At 34.5% G+C, this 17,812-nt stretch overlaps 2 protein-coding genes across 4 annotated transcripts in view; both read right to left on the bottom strand.

Moving 5' to 3' along the window:
• The window catches only part of LOC112044602 (ATP-binding cassette sub-family G member 4), a 40,732-nt gene extending 35,323 nt beyond the window's left edge, over positions 1 to 5,409 (bottom strand). Inside the window, exon 1 of one of the 2 annotated variants that reach the window (XM_052883433.1) lies at positions 5,273 to 5,409. In XM_052883433.1, coding sequence (XP_052739393.1) covers positions 5,273 to 5,369 — 97 coding nt within the window. In that variant the 5' untranslated portion in view covers positions 5,370 to 5,409. Of the gene's footprint in view, positions 1 to 690; positions 889 to 5,272 lie in introns of those variants that run through there. The other variant, XM_052883434.1, reaches the window with a different exon arrangement.
• Positions 5,410 to 9,918: 4,509 nt separating this feature from the next.
• LOC112044586 (ATP-binding cassette subfamily G member 4) overlaps positions 9,919 to 17,812 on the bottom strand; it is a 47,861-nt gene continuing 39,967 nt past the window's right edge. For both annotated transcript variants that reach the window (XM_024080468.2, XM_024080476.2), the window contains exons 6-10: positions 15,930 to 16,040; positions 15,252 to 15,403; positions 14,515 to 14,701; positions 13,736 to 13,992; positions 9,919 to 13,014 (exon numbers count right to left, since the gene is read on the bottom strand). In XM_024080468.2, the coding sequence (XP_023936236.1) occupies positions 12,670 to 13,014; positions 13,736 to 13,992; positions 14,515 to 14,701; positions 15,252 to 15,403; positions 15,930 to 16,040 (1,052 nt within the window). In that variant the 3' untranslated portion in view covers positions 9,919 to 12,669. The remainder of the gene's footprint in view (positions 13,015 to 13,735; positions 13,993 to 14,514; positions 14,702 to 15,251; positions 15,404 to 15,929; positions 16,041 to 17,812) is intronic.

Below are 17,812 nucleotides of genomic sequence, written 5' to 3'. Positions count from 1 at the left end.
TTTACTTTTGACTATAATTAGATATATGAACGGTGACCTGAATCTTTTATGAAATTTAAATAAATATCGTGGGACATCGTGCTTTTATCTATAACTGTATCCTAAAGTTAGAGATCCTAAAATGGGGTTTGTTACGAGCTACATAACCTGCGAGCATTCTAATAAAACTTGATCCAAGATAAACATCTAGCACGATTTTCTAAATACTTTCACCGCGTTGTATACCAAGTCAAAAAAACTGAGAATTATATACGTACCTAGCAGTTGCTATTGGAGTTAGTGCTTAGTTGCATTAACATAATGACTGAATAAACGTGAATGGATGACCTGGATTCCAACGGATACTGCAAATGTCGTGCAACAAAATTTTGTTGCTTAGGTACCTAGTGTGTAAACTTGACTTATCCGTCAGAGTAAGTTATGTGCTTAATCTCATAACTAGGCACGTATGAAATCCTTGTAACCTTTATTAGTTTTAAGGTATCGCAATAGCAATATCCTCATAATTATTTTGAGTATAACAAAGATTATTTTGAGTTTTTGTTTTAACATTAGATCAATAAAACACATTAATTATAACCACTAGTTATGTAGGATCATTGTCGCATAGTGTAACTAATTATTACATTATCACCAGACATAGATAACAATAACAAATTAATAAATAATTGAATTGGTTAAAATATTTACCAGAGGTTTTGCATTCGAGATCGTGGAATACGGTTAAATTACGATAATATTTTTTATTGTCATCACACCCTAATTCTATATCCATTTGAAATACTATGTAATACACAATTCGAAACTATTTGATATCGCGGTTTGTTTGAACGCGGCTAGTACGCGCTTTGTGAAGATCGAATACAACTGGTCAGAGCGATGTTTTACTGCTCGCTAACGGAATCAGTGATGTGAGAGAGGGGTTCGCTTATCTCGGTACAGAAGCAATTATTATATTATTTTATATAGGTATCATTATCATTGTATTTTATTATATCATTTTTCCGAGCATTGTGTCATTTTGCTACTTTGCTGTCTATAGTTAATTAAAGTATTAATTCATGAGGAGACTCGAGGTCAGCAGTGAGCCGAATATGGGTTGATAACGAACATACTTACTTCTATCACAGCCAGCACGTGGTAGCGTGAACTAACAAAATGTGTTTCTTTGTCAAGATCCAAAAATAGGATTGCAATTGAAATTACTAACTTCTGTCCCCGTCATCTAACTTGACTTATTTCGTCGATTGCGAGGCAAACGTTCTCATTGATCAATTGGTTTTTGTAAATAATTAAATAATTGTTTCCTATGAGTATCAAATCTGTTACGAATTTTATTCGACGATTAATGTTATAGTACGAGTTTTAAACAGTCTATTATAAAGCTCGCAATTTCGAGTTTCGAATTCACCGCTATCTTTCTCATTCTATAGTATCGTGTTAAATAGAGAGAGAAAGAGGTTTTTTTTTATTCTTTACAAGTTAGCCCTTGATTACAATCTCACCTGATAGTAAGTGACGATGTAATCTAAGATGGAAGCGGGCTAACGATGGATGAAAGTCCACACCCCTTTCGGTTTCTACACGACATCGTACCGGAACGCTAAATCGCTTGGCGGTACCTCTATGTCGGTAAGGTGGTAACTAGCCACGGCTAAAGCCTCCCACCAGCCAGACCTGGACCAAATAAGAAAATCTTAATCGGCCCAGCTGGGAATCGAACCCAGGAGTTCCGTCTTGTAAATCCACTGCGCATACCACTGCGCCACGGAGGCCGTCATAGGTGGATTCGAAACTCGCACTTGCGAGTAATAAAAATATCGTTACAGAATAGCCCTGCTGTTCGATGGTTTAGTAGCTGCCAATACTACGATCGAAGTGAGGATATAATTGAGTAGTGAAAGTTCTGCAACTACTGTGCTATGTTACATAGTATTTTATACTCAGTTGGTAATTGTATACTGTACGTTTTATCGTGTTTGCACATCAAAATAATCTGTAGGAATTAATTAGTTAGAATAGAATTGCAAAAACCACTTTTAGATTCATAAACTACCTTAGTACATTATAAACTGTCTCATTATAGTGTACAATTAGCAATTGATTTTGTTTGACAGAATGTTTGCCAACAGCTTGGCTAACTGTCTAGAATCCCACTGCACTCCAAGCAACACTTCGGTTGGACCAGCACATGTAGACTGTGCAAACCGAATCGGAATTTTTCGCCCTCCTCTAACTCCCTCGGATGATTACTTGGATTATTGAAATTGCAAGATGAGTAAGTATGAGCGATCGCGCAATCGCAGGGATATGAAGAAAATAGCATGTATAGTTAAAAAAAACTAAAAAACACACCCTTATGTATGATGGGGGTGTATTTCAAACAGTCAGTCCGCCGTCTTAGGGAGGCCAGCATATTGGATTTGTAATGACTTTTCTTAGCTAGTCATGTATTGTCATCAGAACTCAGAGCGTGTGCAAAATTTCAGCCTAATAGAAGACCGGGAAGTCTTTCTTACATACTTTGTTACAAGTGAAGCTAATATTATAAGCGTGTTAATAAGACAAGCAAACTGCAAGATTTTCATCTAGATACTATATTATTATAAAGAGGAAAGATTTGGTTGTTTGTTTTGAATAGGCTCTGGAACTACTGAACCGATTTGAAAAATACTTTCACTGTTGGGAAGCTACACTATCCCCGAGTTCTATATGCCATATTTTATCCCCGTATTCCTAAGGGAACGGGAACCACGCGGGTGGAACTGCGCAGCGTCTGCTCGTCATTTTATAAAATCTGAGAGAGCCAACCTGCATTGGAACAGCGTGATGGGTCTAGCTCTATATGCCCTCTCCTATGAAGTCTAAGTAATTTAGAATTTAATGTATGTCCATAAAAACGTAAGCAATTTAAAGTAAAAGAAGATGTGATTGTATTGAAGATTGAAGATTGAAGATGCAAACCACATTAAAAGTGAGTGGCTAACAACCAAAATCTAGCTCTACCCTTACCACTTGAACTACATTGTAAAATAGGCTCATAATGTTAATGATGAAAGTTGAAAGTTTGTCAGTCATGCCCCTACCATTGGTAAGAAAGTACAACAGGCAACTTCCGACTTCAGACTTAATATAATTCGAAAGTTCAAGTTTATAGCGAAATTCTTCGGGATGATATGAAAAACTATATTTAATTGCCAACAACTTAGGGCTAAATTTACTTCAATTTTTATTTGTGTGTTGGGGCTGGATGGAAGGCTGGAAACTAAGCGGTTTACCTTTGAAAATAACCTGTCAACTGCAATATTAAATAAGTAAATCAGGTAATATAATATTGCCATTATAATTATAGCTTCTACTTGTTGTAATGAAAGCTTCTTTCGTACCTATAGTAACCCCGGTAGTGATTTTTAACTAAAAGAGTGTAAGCATATGAATAGAGATGATGACTAGGTATTAATATATTGATTTTAATGATATATTCGGGTAAATAAGGTCAATGTTAATTAATTTATACATAAAAAGCAAAGATTGTCTGAATATTTGCAAAATAAATGAGATTATAAAATATAAAATCTATTAAAAATCTTTTATCGTAATTAGATGAAAATTCATACAGTTTTAGCTTCCTTACTTGAAATGTGACATTTTTTAATATGTGAACTATAAACATAAACGCACAAATAACAAAGATATTAGTAATTTTGTTTCAACGCACATACAAATCTAACGATCATTACATTACCTACGACGTCATTAGTTCGTGCCATTTTGTATGGGGCGTTTTCAGGGATCCGCGGCAGCGCCGCAAATCTGACCCTTTAAATCCCTGTAGCTCCGAAAGTAATGATCGCAGATACCCTGTTCCTTTTACAAAATTACTTTACTATTAGCATACTCTTAATTTACATACAATTTAAAAAACTGTCATCATCCCTATTGAAAGATTCAAAACTGGGGGTCTTGTTATAGAAGAGTAAGCTTAATAGACCATATTTTGCGAAGGCGATAAATCGTCTTTATAACTTTTTGTGACTATAAAACAGATACCTATATAAGTAGGTATGCGTTTTATATACCTATCCGATAGGTTCTATATTTAACTATTGGGTATTTTTTGTTATAAATAAGTGATATACGAAATCGGAATATTCCGTCAGACAAAATAACACCTTGACAACATGTAGGTACCAATTAAAATATGTAGATAGGTCAAGATTAATATTTTTAATCTAATTAAGAATTCGATAGGTCATAATTACTTCTATTTAAAAAAAAGAACGGAGAGATAATAAAGTATAAAAATATTTGTTACCTAATTAAGAAATAAATTGAATTTTCCGTAGTAATTCGTAGTCATAAAACTTAAAAGTTATAATTATTTTCCTGTTGGTCTTTCATAGCATTTGTCGTTAAGTTTTTATAACATGAATTTATGCTTAAGTTTATATATTTTTTGTTTCGTACAAAAATATATTCATTTCAGAGTTTCCGACTCTTAGAAGGTCATTCCTAGGAGATCTCTTGTCCTATTTTTCTTGTGATAAGTTCATCTTATGTCCAGTGACGTAGTTAGGTAATCAAAGCCTCTAGTGCAAATAACCCTTTTTTATTTGCACTAGAGCCCTTGATTAACCTAACTACCATCTAAACTGGTTTGGTTTTATCAAGTAAAAAATAGTCATCAGCTCTTTTCGTTTTCGAAAATATTTCGTTTGCGATTTTCTGGTCCGCCAAGCCCTTTGGTAGCTACACCATTACGTATGTCCATCTAGACTTTATTATTTTGTTAGTTTATATTTTTATTTTTGTTGTTTTCTCCTAAAAAAATCTCGTAAGCAAATGATGTCCTTTACAAATAAAAGGAAGTATCTACAGCAGATTCAGAAATATTTCTACCGAATAAAGCTACGAATGATTAAGACTAAGTATCATTTTATTCTTCCATGTAAATGGTCCAGATGCAATTATTAATGAATAGCTGACGCCGCGCGGTGTCATCCGCGTGGTTCTTGTTCCTGTAGGAATACGGGGATAATATACGGCCTATAGCCTTCCTCGATAAATGGGCTATATAACACTGAAAGAATTTTTCAAATCGGACCAGTAGTTCCTAAGATTACCGCGTTCAATCAAACAAACTCTTCAGCTTTATAATATTAGTATAGATTGTCAAACGGTATTTTTAGTGATATTTTGGACAGCGTCAATATTATTTGCAAGCGTTTATTCATAAACACATAGAAGTACTTAAAATAAAAAAAAAACTTACTTGCGAATCGCTTATGAACTGCATAGCTGATGTCATTGAACACCAAGTGATATCCATCACATATACTAACATCGTCTTTCCCTATTTCCACATCCATTTAGGTATCTTCCAGGCAATCCTTCGAAATGTCAACTCCTCAGTTCGTTTCACTTGTTTCTTGTATGAAACGGATATGATCATGCCGCCGAGTTACGCACGGAAATGGTTAGTTGTCTTTCAATGTACAAGTGGCTGGATGAACGAGACCGTCTACTGATTGCATGTACTTTGTCGTACAAACGTCGTTTACTGCATTAGGTATGTCACTGTTAATAATCACAAGTGTCTCTATTCGGGAATGTAAACGATAAATACATTTCTATGATTTGATCACTTGCCTAATTAATTAGGTACTTCTGCTCATAAGTTATTATTACTTGGCATGATAAATACACAAGAATCAGTGTAATAATCTTTTTATCGTACGATAAGCTAGATTTATGAAAAATAATGTAGTGAAGTAATGTAATAAAATAGTGTAATGTACTATGATCCTTATTAGAAGGCTCAAAGTCACTCAGCGGGCGATGGCGAGCTATGCTTGGGGTTTCTCTGCATGATCGAATCAGGAATGAGGAGATCCGCAAACGAAAAAAAGTCACTGACATAGCTCAGCGAGTCGCGAAGCTAAAGTGGCATTTGGGCAGGCATACATAGTTCGAAGAGCCGATGGACGTTGGAGCCCCAAGGTGCTGGAATGGCGACCCCGCACCGGAAAGCGCAGTGTTTGTCGACCCCCCACTAGGTAGACCGATGGCATCAAGCGGGTTGCAGGGAGCCGCTGGATGCTGGCGGCTCGAGACCGTTTTGTTTGTAAGTCTATGCAAGAGTCCTATGTCCAGCAGTGGACGTCCATCTCATAATGATGATGATGATGGATGCAGTGAAAAAGTCCAATGAAATCTAAATTACAATAGTCCACTCATGTACTAGGTACTATAGAATAGGTACTGTTAGATGGATATTCAGTTACACTACACCCGCATAGAACCTGGTCCTTTCTGAATTTTATTATTAACGACCATTTTTCATACATTTTCGGGCCCAGATTCGATGAATGAACCGTTACAATGTCCAAATTAGTACATTTTTTAACCCAGATGAACCTACCGACCCATGTATGGGTTCGTAAAAATAAAAAAATCTACCGTCACTATTTGATTTATTTAATCCAAGTTACACATTTTTTTAGAAGCTTTAGTTGATAACTGTTAATTGTAATGACAAGTAACTCGGTGAATTTATTATTTTCTTAGTGTTTCACGTGATTGAATATATTTTTATTGAAAATTGTAAAACATGGCCTCAAAAAGGTAAGTTTATAAAATACTACTGTTATAATTTTAAAAATATAGGAGTAAAAATAGAAACTAAGTAATATTTTAGTATTTATGTTAAAAATTAAATAATAAAAACCTAACGTTTTGACACTTTTATATGGCCGCAAGTTCTATGAACCCATGTATGGGTCTGTCGGCACAACCATTATGCATTGAAAGTTTTGACTAAATATTTTGTTTTTTCCGTCTATGTACAAAATACGAAATTTTGAACGGGTTAGAGAATAATGATAACCCGGTCCCTAAGTGCATAAAATTTGAACCACCAGATAACGCTAATACAGCGGTTATTGATGAAGATTCAGGAGAAGAGGATAATATTGTTATACATAACCTGCCTGATTTAATTTTACGTGCACCTGCTAAAGCTACTTATGGCAATCAGACTGATTCTGAATCGGAGACTGAAAATGAGATTTATTTCGCTAGTGTACTAAAAAGATCTCGCATTGAACAGCCGCTTCAACATCTAAGGCCATTTACATCTGCCGAACTAGAAGAGCGTCCTCCAGCAGTGCAAAACAAACCGGATCGACCGAATGGAGGAATCGACATCAACCAACTGATTTTCCTAGTTTCCAGCCCTTAGAAGGCCCCAAAAATATGTTACGTTCTCCGATAAACTATTTTGATCAATTATTAAATGAATATTCCTTTATAGTGGATATGTATGCTTGCCAAGACGTTGTATGTATTGGAGAAACACGTCCGATTGTGAATTTTCACTCGTGAATCAATCTCTATCTTGTGACAGATTTTAGATTTACATACATCATGAACCATTTGCACTGTTGTGACAACTAATTGATTCAGACCGAAAGTGATAAATATGCTAAAATGCGGCCTTTATTTAGCTTGCTAAACGCTGTTTTTCAAGAAAACGCATACGTTGAAGAGACGCATAGTATTGACGACGCTATAATTCCTTACTACGGCGGTCACAGTTGTAAACAGTTCATCAGTGGTATGCCATTTAGATGGGGATACAAATATCGGATTGGGGCTGCTCGTCTAGGGTATGTGATTTAATTCGATCCGTACCAAGAACAGTGCGGACACGTTTACAAAAAAGGGACTGTGTTGGACTTGGTGGTAGCAGTGGTATTGGAAACAAACAGAAGGTCTGAAAAACGTGGACCTTGTCCTGCACCTAAAAATCACCTTGTAAATATACAACATGATAATATCAGTCACCTAATAAGCTATGATGGCAAGATTCTGAAATGCAAAGCATATAAAAGAAACTGCAATTATATTTGCGTGAAGTGTAGGTACGTTTACATCATAAAGAGTGTTTTCTTAGTTATCATTCAGTATAAAATGTTGGCAAAAACTTTAATGTTACTAAAACAATAATAAATAATACTTATAAGCAATAAAAAGTCTTTTATTTATGCCTTAATACATTCTTAAAAACTTTTTAGTAAATAGTATATGTAATGCCGACCGACCCATATATGGGATGTAATTTTCCAGCTTTTCCGAGGGACACAAATTTTTTTTATTATTTTTCCTGAAATACTGAGGCAATAATTAAGAATATATAAAAAAATCGCAACTTTCTAAGGCAAAAATAGTTTCAGGCTTATCTAACAATAATATCAGTTTTAGACTGGTTTAATTAACCTACAATAAAAAAATGCAATATTCAACAAAATACTATAAAAAATAGCAAGTGTGAATTCTAATTATTTTTGTGATTTTGAATAAATATAAAAGAAAATATATTTGATATTTCATCATTTAATTTTTCTGTAAATTCATCCAAAATTTATTAATTTTTCTTGTCAGCCCTAGGTATGCATGTGTTGTATTATTATCCTATTCCCTTTATATTATATTATTCAAACTCAAAGCTCAAAATTAATTTCTTTCAATTAGGTTTAGCATACACTATACTAAACCTAATATAACTTTCGGAATGTCAGGTAATAAATATATAGGTTTATTATGTAAGTATTATTATGTATGTACCTGGTATGCAGGTTTCCTCACGATGTTTTTCCTTCACCGTTTTACACACGTGATATTTAATTTCTTAAAATGCACACAACTGAAAAGTTGGACCGGATTCGAACCTTCATCCTCCGGAATCGGAGGCAGAGGTCCACTGAGCTATCACGGCTCTAATTATTTAATAAAAAAATAAATAATGGAGCAGCTTAAATATTTCCATTGTATTGTCGTATTTTTTTTTGTCAGTTTTTAAGAATTTTGTATAGAAGAAAGTGACTTTCTTGCTTACTGTTTAAATAAATAAAAACATCAAGTATTATTTTATTTAGGTACACCTACAGAGTTATCTTACTTACCTTATCTCTGCCTCCGATTCCGGAGGGTGTGGGTTCGAATCCGGTCCGGGGCATGCACCTCCAACTTTTCAGTTGTGTGCATTTTAAGAAATTAAATATCACGTGTCTCAATCGGTGAAGGAAAACATCGTGAGGAAACCTACATAGCAGAGAATTATCTTAATTCTCTGCGTGTGTGAAGTCTGCCAATTCGCATTGGGCCAGCGTGGTGGACTATTGCCCTAAAACCCTCTCATCTGAGAAGACTCGAGCTCAGCAGTGAGCCGAATAATGGGTTGATGACGACGACGACGACAGAGTTATAGACAATAAATATATTTCGTAATTTTAAATTCAACTAAACAGCTATTGAAAATAACAGCACTATCCATACTGATAACCTATTTTTATCATGAACTTGTTATTACAACAAGACTGTTCCAGTTCTTTTTGTAATTATGTATTATTAAGAATGTATATCATGACTATTATAAACCTTTATACCTACTTTTCGCAGGGTCAGTAGGTAAAACACAAAATAACATGCAATTTTTGTTAAATGAAAAAATTGCGTACGCTTGCGACTCCAATCGCTTGAAATTTCATCTTGCACAAACAAAACCATGAGGGAACTATGGATTTTTTCGGGATGAAACGTGCTTGGCTGGTGAGAGGCTTCGGCCGTGGCTAGTTACCACCCTACCAACAAAGACGTACCATCAAGCGATTTAGCATTCCGGTACTATGTCGTGTAGAAACCGAAAGAGGTGTGGATTTTCATCCTACTCCTAACAAGTTAGCCCGCTTTCATCTTAGACTGCATCATCACTTACCATCAGGTGAGATTGTAGTCAAGGGCTAACTTGTAAAGAATAAAAAAAAACAAAGCCTATGTGTTAATCCAGATATAATGTTTTTCAATTATAAGATGGCGATGATGATGATGACTTATAAGTAGAAGAAAATAAAAAGAAAATTCATGTAACAATTGATATTATAATTTGCTACAAACACCACTTATACATAACATAAATAACAAAAAAATGCTATAAACTACCTGAAATCCTTCCACACTGATACAATTTCATATGATTTTTGTCACTATAATGTTCCATATAATTTACCTATCTTTTTTGTGTGTTTTTTTATTTTTAAATATGTAGAAAACTGTTTTACATTCGGCTAATCAAAATTACGCAAATAAATATGACACGAATGGATTGTAAAATTGGTAACGAAATGACAATTATCTTCTTCAAAAGGTTCCATAATAGGATAATACAAGTTTTATAAAACGAACGAAGTGATTTTTGTAATAGAGACACTAGTATTTATACCAAGTGTATGCACCGTTTCATACTCTAACTACTTTATCTCATGCCATATACAATAATTTAACGTTATAATTTTTTACCGAAAACTCGAATTTCGTTTAGAAATTAAAAAATTCCGTAAATATCCACCACCGGTTATCAAAGCCACGTACTAGTATTACATCTATTTAGCCACAGTGCATATCACTGAATCACAACATTGTTATAAGCATTTCAAAACATTTCAAACTATACTCAGAGGCACAATTATCCGCCCACTTTAATATGACGCGAGTTTATTAAAGTGAGCGGGTAATAGTGCCTCTGAGTATATTAGCAAGAGATCAGTTATCACAGAGGACATATTGTAGCATATCTGCATTCTGATTTTCACAAGTTACTCTGTTTATAATTTCTTTGTCAAAAAAAATTCTATTTTAAACAAATAATAGACAGACGGATAATCTAGTGGGACTAGTTGTTCTTGGAAATATGTTTTATTTAAATATAGATACTAGTTATTGCCTTTTTTGATGCAGACAAAATTCAAAGTACTTCTGAAAAATTCGGTGAGCAGTTTCCGAGGGTAGTTCGAAGAAAGAATATTTTTCCCAAGGTCATACCAACATCGGTTCAGCGGTTTAGACATAACAAACGGGCAGACAAAGTTACATTATTTTTATTATAAGTATGGCCTTCATTAAAGCTGACATTTATCTCAGTTAAAGGAATTCGAGCGTATGAGGTTCCTGTACCTACAGTTAACGCTGCCATAAGTTTTCTTTAATCTCTTGGTATCTAAATTATGCGTTTAAGTCTGAGTCACAAAGCTGTTTGACGTGTTATTTCTTTGCCGCGAACTGAGTGAACTTTAAAGTGCTTATAATATATAATATAATATGTACATTATGTCCCTAAATATACATAAAGAATATGATTAAAGTACCCACTGTTAGTGCTTACAACTTTTGTTTCCGCAATAGTTTCGTGTGAAATAAAAATCTTTAGAATGTTTGTATAAAGGCTATAAAAGTAAAACCATGGAATATATAAATGGATTAAAAAGTGCCCGCTTGGAAACGACAAATAGTACAAAATCCAAGCACCCAAGTTCACCTCCAAGTTATTTATGTATTTCGGTGTACGAAGTAAAACATGAGGTACTAGTATTTTCATCGCATTTTTGTTTTTGCTGTTTTAACGAAAACCCGTTAATAAAATAGTTCCGTTGAATAATAATCATGGTAGATGATCGTAAAAACAAAAAAAAAACATTGCCACTTGATGTAAATTGACGCTGTGAAAGTATTTTTGTTGAAAAAGCATATTAGATGATCGCAAAAACAAAAATAAGATGAAAAACGCAGTAGTGCCTCGTGTTTTGAATCGTAACCCGAGATACTTAATTGACTAATGGCACTAGTGACAGATATAATAGGTATTATATGAACTTCAGAATTGCAGAAAAAGTGAAGTGCAGTTCGAATTGTATCCGTAGTATTGTAGTCCTAAATAGTTCGACTAGAACCTGTGGCTAAGAAGCTTTAAAATTCAATCTAATACACAAATATTCCAGGGTCGCTTGGATGGATGGTGATGGAAAACAAGTATTTAGTCAAAGTCTAAACAACTTATGTAGAAAATATCTTACGAAATTAGAAATGAGGACTATTAAGTCGAACCCGAGCTGCTTACATTGCTTAAGGAAATTAAAGCAGAAGCTAAAGTAGTAAAAGGTGCAATTGGTTGAGACATTGACGAAACTTGCGGAAATAAATGTTGTTATATCTAGAACTATAATGGAATTCTTTACATTATAATATACTAGATCAACTGTAACTTAAATGCAATGAAATTGAGCAGTAAATTATAGAAACTTACCGATTTAACAATGCCAAGCCTAGATTAGGTATATCTAGCGAACTATTTGGTATTTGTGATGATTTGTGCGATACAATGCATTTGTAAAATTCAAAAGCACCTTTTAAAGCGTATGTTAAGTACCTACCTCATTATTGAGATTCTTGTGGTACTAAAGATTATACAAGATATAAAAAACTTTACGACTATTCAAAGTTGTACAAAAAGTTCAGCAAAGTTTTGTATAAAGTCACTAAAGTATATATGTATGTATATGTACATATAAATACATAGGTACGCACAATACAATATTGTGACAGGTTTTTACACAAAATCGGAATGTTATAATGAATATTATATTATTATGATCTATCTTAATATATTATTTATAACTTAATTTGGTATCGCTTCTTATATTTATTGTTTATATACCTAGTTGTACAAATATCATTCTACCCTGAACTCTAAAAAATTGTCCATATCCAAAAACACTTATACCACAATAACATCTGAAAAATGTCTGAATCACAGTGTCGAATCACATTTTACCAATATTACCATTTACATTTCAACCTTATTTTTAAAACTACGTAGGCACACGCGATGAACACAAATCCTATGGCAAGAAGGGATATCACGGATAACGAAAATTTTTCTCCTGACATATCATTGTCCTTTATAAATTGGGAAGGACGCGAGTAGTGACAGTATATATCTGAACACGTAAGCCTTGCTCGATTGAGTCCGAAGATGGATATGACTAATCCAACTAGTCCATGCTTCATAAATGATACTTGAAAGAGCCATCGCAGAAAATACGGCGCATCGCTGTATCTGAGAAAGAAGCCGGAGAATACTGTAAACGGCATGATGATGAGCGGACCGAAGACAACGCCATTCTGAAAACATAAATGTTACTAGTTAGTAAGTTAAAATTAAAACATTTAAAACTTGAAAGTTTAAACAGTCTCAAGGCGGTGCAAAAATAAAAAATAATTTTGTTAAAGGAATAGACTTTCTATTTATTTAATTAAAGCTTAAATTACTATGACTTTACCTATTTGTATGTGCGCCACCTTCAAACTGAACAGCGAATAGATACAATGATATTTTTTCCTTTTTTAATATTTTTGTGTTTTATGAAATCGGATAAACTTCTTTTTGAAAAAGATTTTATGCAGGTTTAGCGGATTCAGAAGAGATTACAAAAATAAGAAAACTAATGTCGAACAAAGGTTAAGATTCACAACATTTGTCAGAATAACTTAATTAACAAATCAAACTGTAACCAAAATAAGACCCTAGAATGGCAGAGAATGACCTTGAGTGAAGTCACACACTTGTGAACGTTGTGTGTAGGGTTAAAGGATCCTTTGACTATTAGCAAACACTCCCCTTTATCCACTCAAGTCACTGTCCCGCCTATCACAAGTAACCCATAAAGAAAAACACAACAAGAGACGTGGACGGCTCGAACGCCATGAGCACATTGAAGCCGTCTGTACTGCAAGCCGTTGCAACGCGGCGATAACAGTAGTTAAAATACTCGGGTATATATTTTGAGAATAACAAACAAAAGCATAGTTTATATTTTTTCGATAGTAATTGAATCTCTCTCACCTTCACATTAAACATGGACCCGTTACAAAGTCCAACGCACAGAGACACGAAGGACACAAGTAACAGAGTGCAGCAGAATATAAGAAATCTCATGTATTCCCACGGTTGCCCCGTCAGCCAATATGTGATGCAAGAGAACAAGATAGTGCACACTGCTTGCCTCGGCAAAGAAGACACTAATGTCGATACGTAGTACGCTCCGGTACTGTACCATCGATTGAAGTGTTCTCTTCTTGTAACTGGGATTTGTTCTGGAACTAAAGGAAAATATTAAACTTAGCTAGACAGACTGACCAGACAAACAATCTACGAAAATTGATAATTTAAGATACATATTACTGACGCTGAATAGAAAATGAACACAAAAGAAATAACGGAACATTTCTTATTTGATATTGATTGTAAAAAATAACGAAACAGTTTTCTATTTTATCATCATCATCATCATCATCTTTATCATCATCATCATCATCATCATCATCATCATCATCATCATCATATCAGCCGATGGACGTCCACTGCAGGACATAGGCCTTTTGTAGGGACTTCCAAACATCACGATATTGAGCCACCTGCATCCAGCGAATCCCTGCGACTCGCTTGATGTCGTCAGTCCACCTGGTGGGGGGTCGGGCAACACTGCGCTTACTAGTGCGGGGTCGCAATTCCAGCACTTTGGGACCTCAACGTCCATCGGCTCTTCGCACTATGTGCCCCGCCCATTGCCATATTCTATTTTATGCTTTTAAGATATTTTAATATAATTTAAAAATACTCACAACTTATAGTAACTGCACTAAATGAGGTGAACATAAGAAACATAAGGCCGAAGTAGAGGAAATTGTAGTTGTCTCGTACGTATTTTGCGTCTGCGCCGATATTGTAGAATAGAAATCCGACAAACAAGGCCATGAAGCAGTGTATACCGGTCATCATTATCGTGAAAGACGGGTTGCGCCAGATTGACTAAAAGAAAACAATAAATGTTAAGCCTTTACGCAGTTAGCATGATCACCCTTTAATCTTTAGATTGTGATAATAAATGAATAACATATTTTCCCAATTATTACATTATTATTTCCCAAATAATACCCCAACTTGGTATGGACATGTGATGTGGAAGCATGTTAGTTATATAAAATTGGAAACACAAGAGGAAAGGAAGGCCAATAAAAAGAAAGGTTGGAACGTGTGAAAGAGGACATTTATGTAAATTTTACAATGTAAAAGAATAAATGATTACAGAAGTGAATGGAAAAGATTGATATATTTTGTTGACCTTACTTAAATAATAGGATGAGGATATCGTAATATCCCACTAATAAATTTGAAAACAATGCTCATTTGCAACATTATTTCGTATTATTTGAACTTACGAAAGTCTTGAAACGCCGTTATATTCAAATAATATACCTAGTATTTATGTTCCTGATGAAAAGAGTTGCAAGAATATTGGTCCTGTGGTTCGATATAGATATGGTAATAGTTTACCAATTTGAATAACGTAAGAACTTACCAATAACGCTCTCGAAGTCAAAACAAGGAACTGCTTCCAAGGTGAAGTAGGATATGTGCTTTTTAGGGATAGCAAAATTTTACGAGTTGGATTTTCTTTGGGGGTAGGTAATGACGTCAAATATACTTCTTCAGATTTACTTCTTTTATATTCTGAAAAGAATAGGGATGATATCAGAAAAATACAGAAAAAGGAATTTTGGTAACATTACAAAACAATAAATTAGTTTTGTAAGTATGGGTTAAACCTGAAAGCATTAACCACATCCTCTAAAGTTCTAAACTTAGGAGGTTCGAATATTGGATGATTTTTCAATTTTACAAGTCCTTTAGTCCTACGATGCGCATCACGCCATATTTAAAGACGAGAGATAGACAAAGTAATGTCGATGAATAGCGACGAAATACATGACATCGCTCTCTTTTGTCTTATTACAACGAAAGAGAGAGAGATATTTTCCATTCTGCCGCTATTGCTTGATATGTCTTTCTTTCGTATCGAGATTATGTTGTGCTGCGCATTATAGGCTAACTGTACTATATTTAAATTCAAGGGTGCCAATTTGTAGCAAATAAAGGAGTTGTTTTGTTTTATTTATTATCATCATCACATCGTTTTGATCTTGCCTCAAGCGACAACTCGCTTGTCGTGATTAATTTAATAATGCTTCGTATTTACCTAATAATTTCCTATCAGTCTCATTGGGTATATTTTGTGTCCATTGTTCGCTTATTCCATTTTGCGAACATTGCACTAGTCTTTGTTCATTCTCCGCACATACTTCTAGAACTGAAATAAAAATATTGATTATTAATTATTTATCATTCATCTTGTAAAACTATCTATGAAGACATTCAGTTGCAAACGAGTTTTTTAGTCGATGGTTATTCAATTGGCCAAAGGCCGCCGGTATAAAAACTGTGATTATCTTTTTCATATTTTATACATTGAACTTGATTGAATGTCGAGCCTTTCATTAACAGACAGGACTGCCTCTTGGTTGTCCACAAAAGGTTTCATTTTTAATTCTGTTTCAAATATAATATAATGTATAAAATCCCCGTGTCACGGTCCTTCTGGTTCACTCCTATAACGTATAATTTTATCCTCTTAACTCGACATCCCATTTTTCAATTTAAATCTTTATTTAAGAACTTTTGTATAAAACAAATTCGAATAGCAGAACATCATTTGCAGGATCAGATAGTAGCTTATATAATTTTCTTATAGGAAAATCTTATATTAACGGGGCACTGCTATGGCCCCATATAAAACTAGCCGATGCCTCGTGGTTTCACTTAGATTACTCTCTACAATACCACAAACCTTGCCTCTCTGTCAATATAGATATAAATAAAAATAAAAATTTCCGATACTTTGTAACCGAAAGTACTCCATAACGGTGAGATTTTTTTGCTGCAGAATACATTACCTGCCCTAAGTAATGACTAATAACAGAAACCTTGACAAATGGTACATTCTCTTGCCTTGAGGTTTAGTGTCACAACAATGAGCGTAATATACGAGTAAAGTCGTTGAATCTGATTCATTATTATAATAATCTGCCGGTCAATTAGGTATGTATCTCAGTAAATGATTGACGTATATTGAGTATTGATGATTGCCTCATTGGTCCCGTGGTAAGCTGGTTCAGCTACGGTCAATGAGGTCCAGGGTTCGAATCCCGGGTCAGGCCAACAAAAACAAATTGGGATTTTTCTTACAAGGAAAATCTTAATAGCAGCCTGGAGTTAGGAAGTTGGCGGTGTTAGTACACCCCCGTGCCTCGGAGAGCACGTAAAGCCGTCGGTCCTGCGCCTAATCTTTCACCGGTCGTGTCGGTCTGCCGTCTCATCGGGTTTCGAGAGTGAGGGAAGAGAGAGTGCACCTGTGCTTGCGCATACACTTGTGCACTATAATATCTCCTGCGTACATGGTTAATCTCACCATGAGATCAGCCGCCGTGACCGAAAAGTCGGTCGGGAGCATATTATTATTATTGATGATTGATATGAGAGACAACATCGTTTTTCATTGTATGTTTGTTTTGTTCATCTAACATGGTTATATCAACGAAATGACGTTCATCATATTTATATTTTTAAAAATATAAATATGATACTTGTTTAATAACAAGATTATGTCAACAAAATGACGTTGACAACGTCATTTTACATTAAGTGGCAGTGAATATTATTATTTCAATGATTAATTATGTCATTTCGTTGAAAAATCCAAATTAAAAAAAAGTCAAAAACTTAATTAATTTGTTTCAAGTAGGCTATTTCAACGTCATATTTGACTATTTGTAAAGACCCTACCATCGGTTCAATGTTAGGCGATCGATCAAAAATATTATAGTGACAAATGTTTTGAATCGTACACCGAGACAAAGAAGAAGAAATACTTCATTGCACACAAAAGAAAATGAAAATTTTAAAATGAATAATTGAAAGTAAGAATTAGCATGAAAAGGCAGCTTTATTGCAATGAGCAATCTCTACGCAGCATCCCCTAACGAGAGATACATAATTAATTGACACGATGTATGGCATCTCGCT

The sequence above is a fragment of the Bicyclus anynana genome, chromosome 9 (assembly GCF_947172395.1).
Source record: "Bicyclus anynana chromosome 9, ilBicAnyn1.1, whole genome shotgun sequence".
Lineage (NCBI taxonomy): Eukaryota > Metazoa > Arthropoda > Insecta > Lepidoptera > Nymphalidae > Bicyclus > Bicyclus anynana.
Note: the sequence above shows the minus strand (reverse complement) of the source record. Positions and strands in the feature narration are given on the sequence as shown.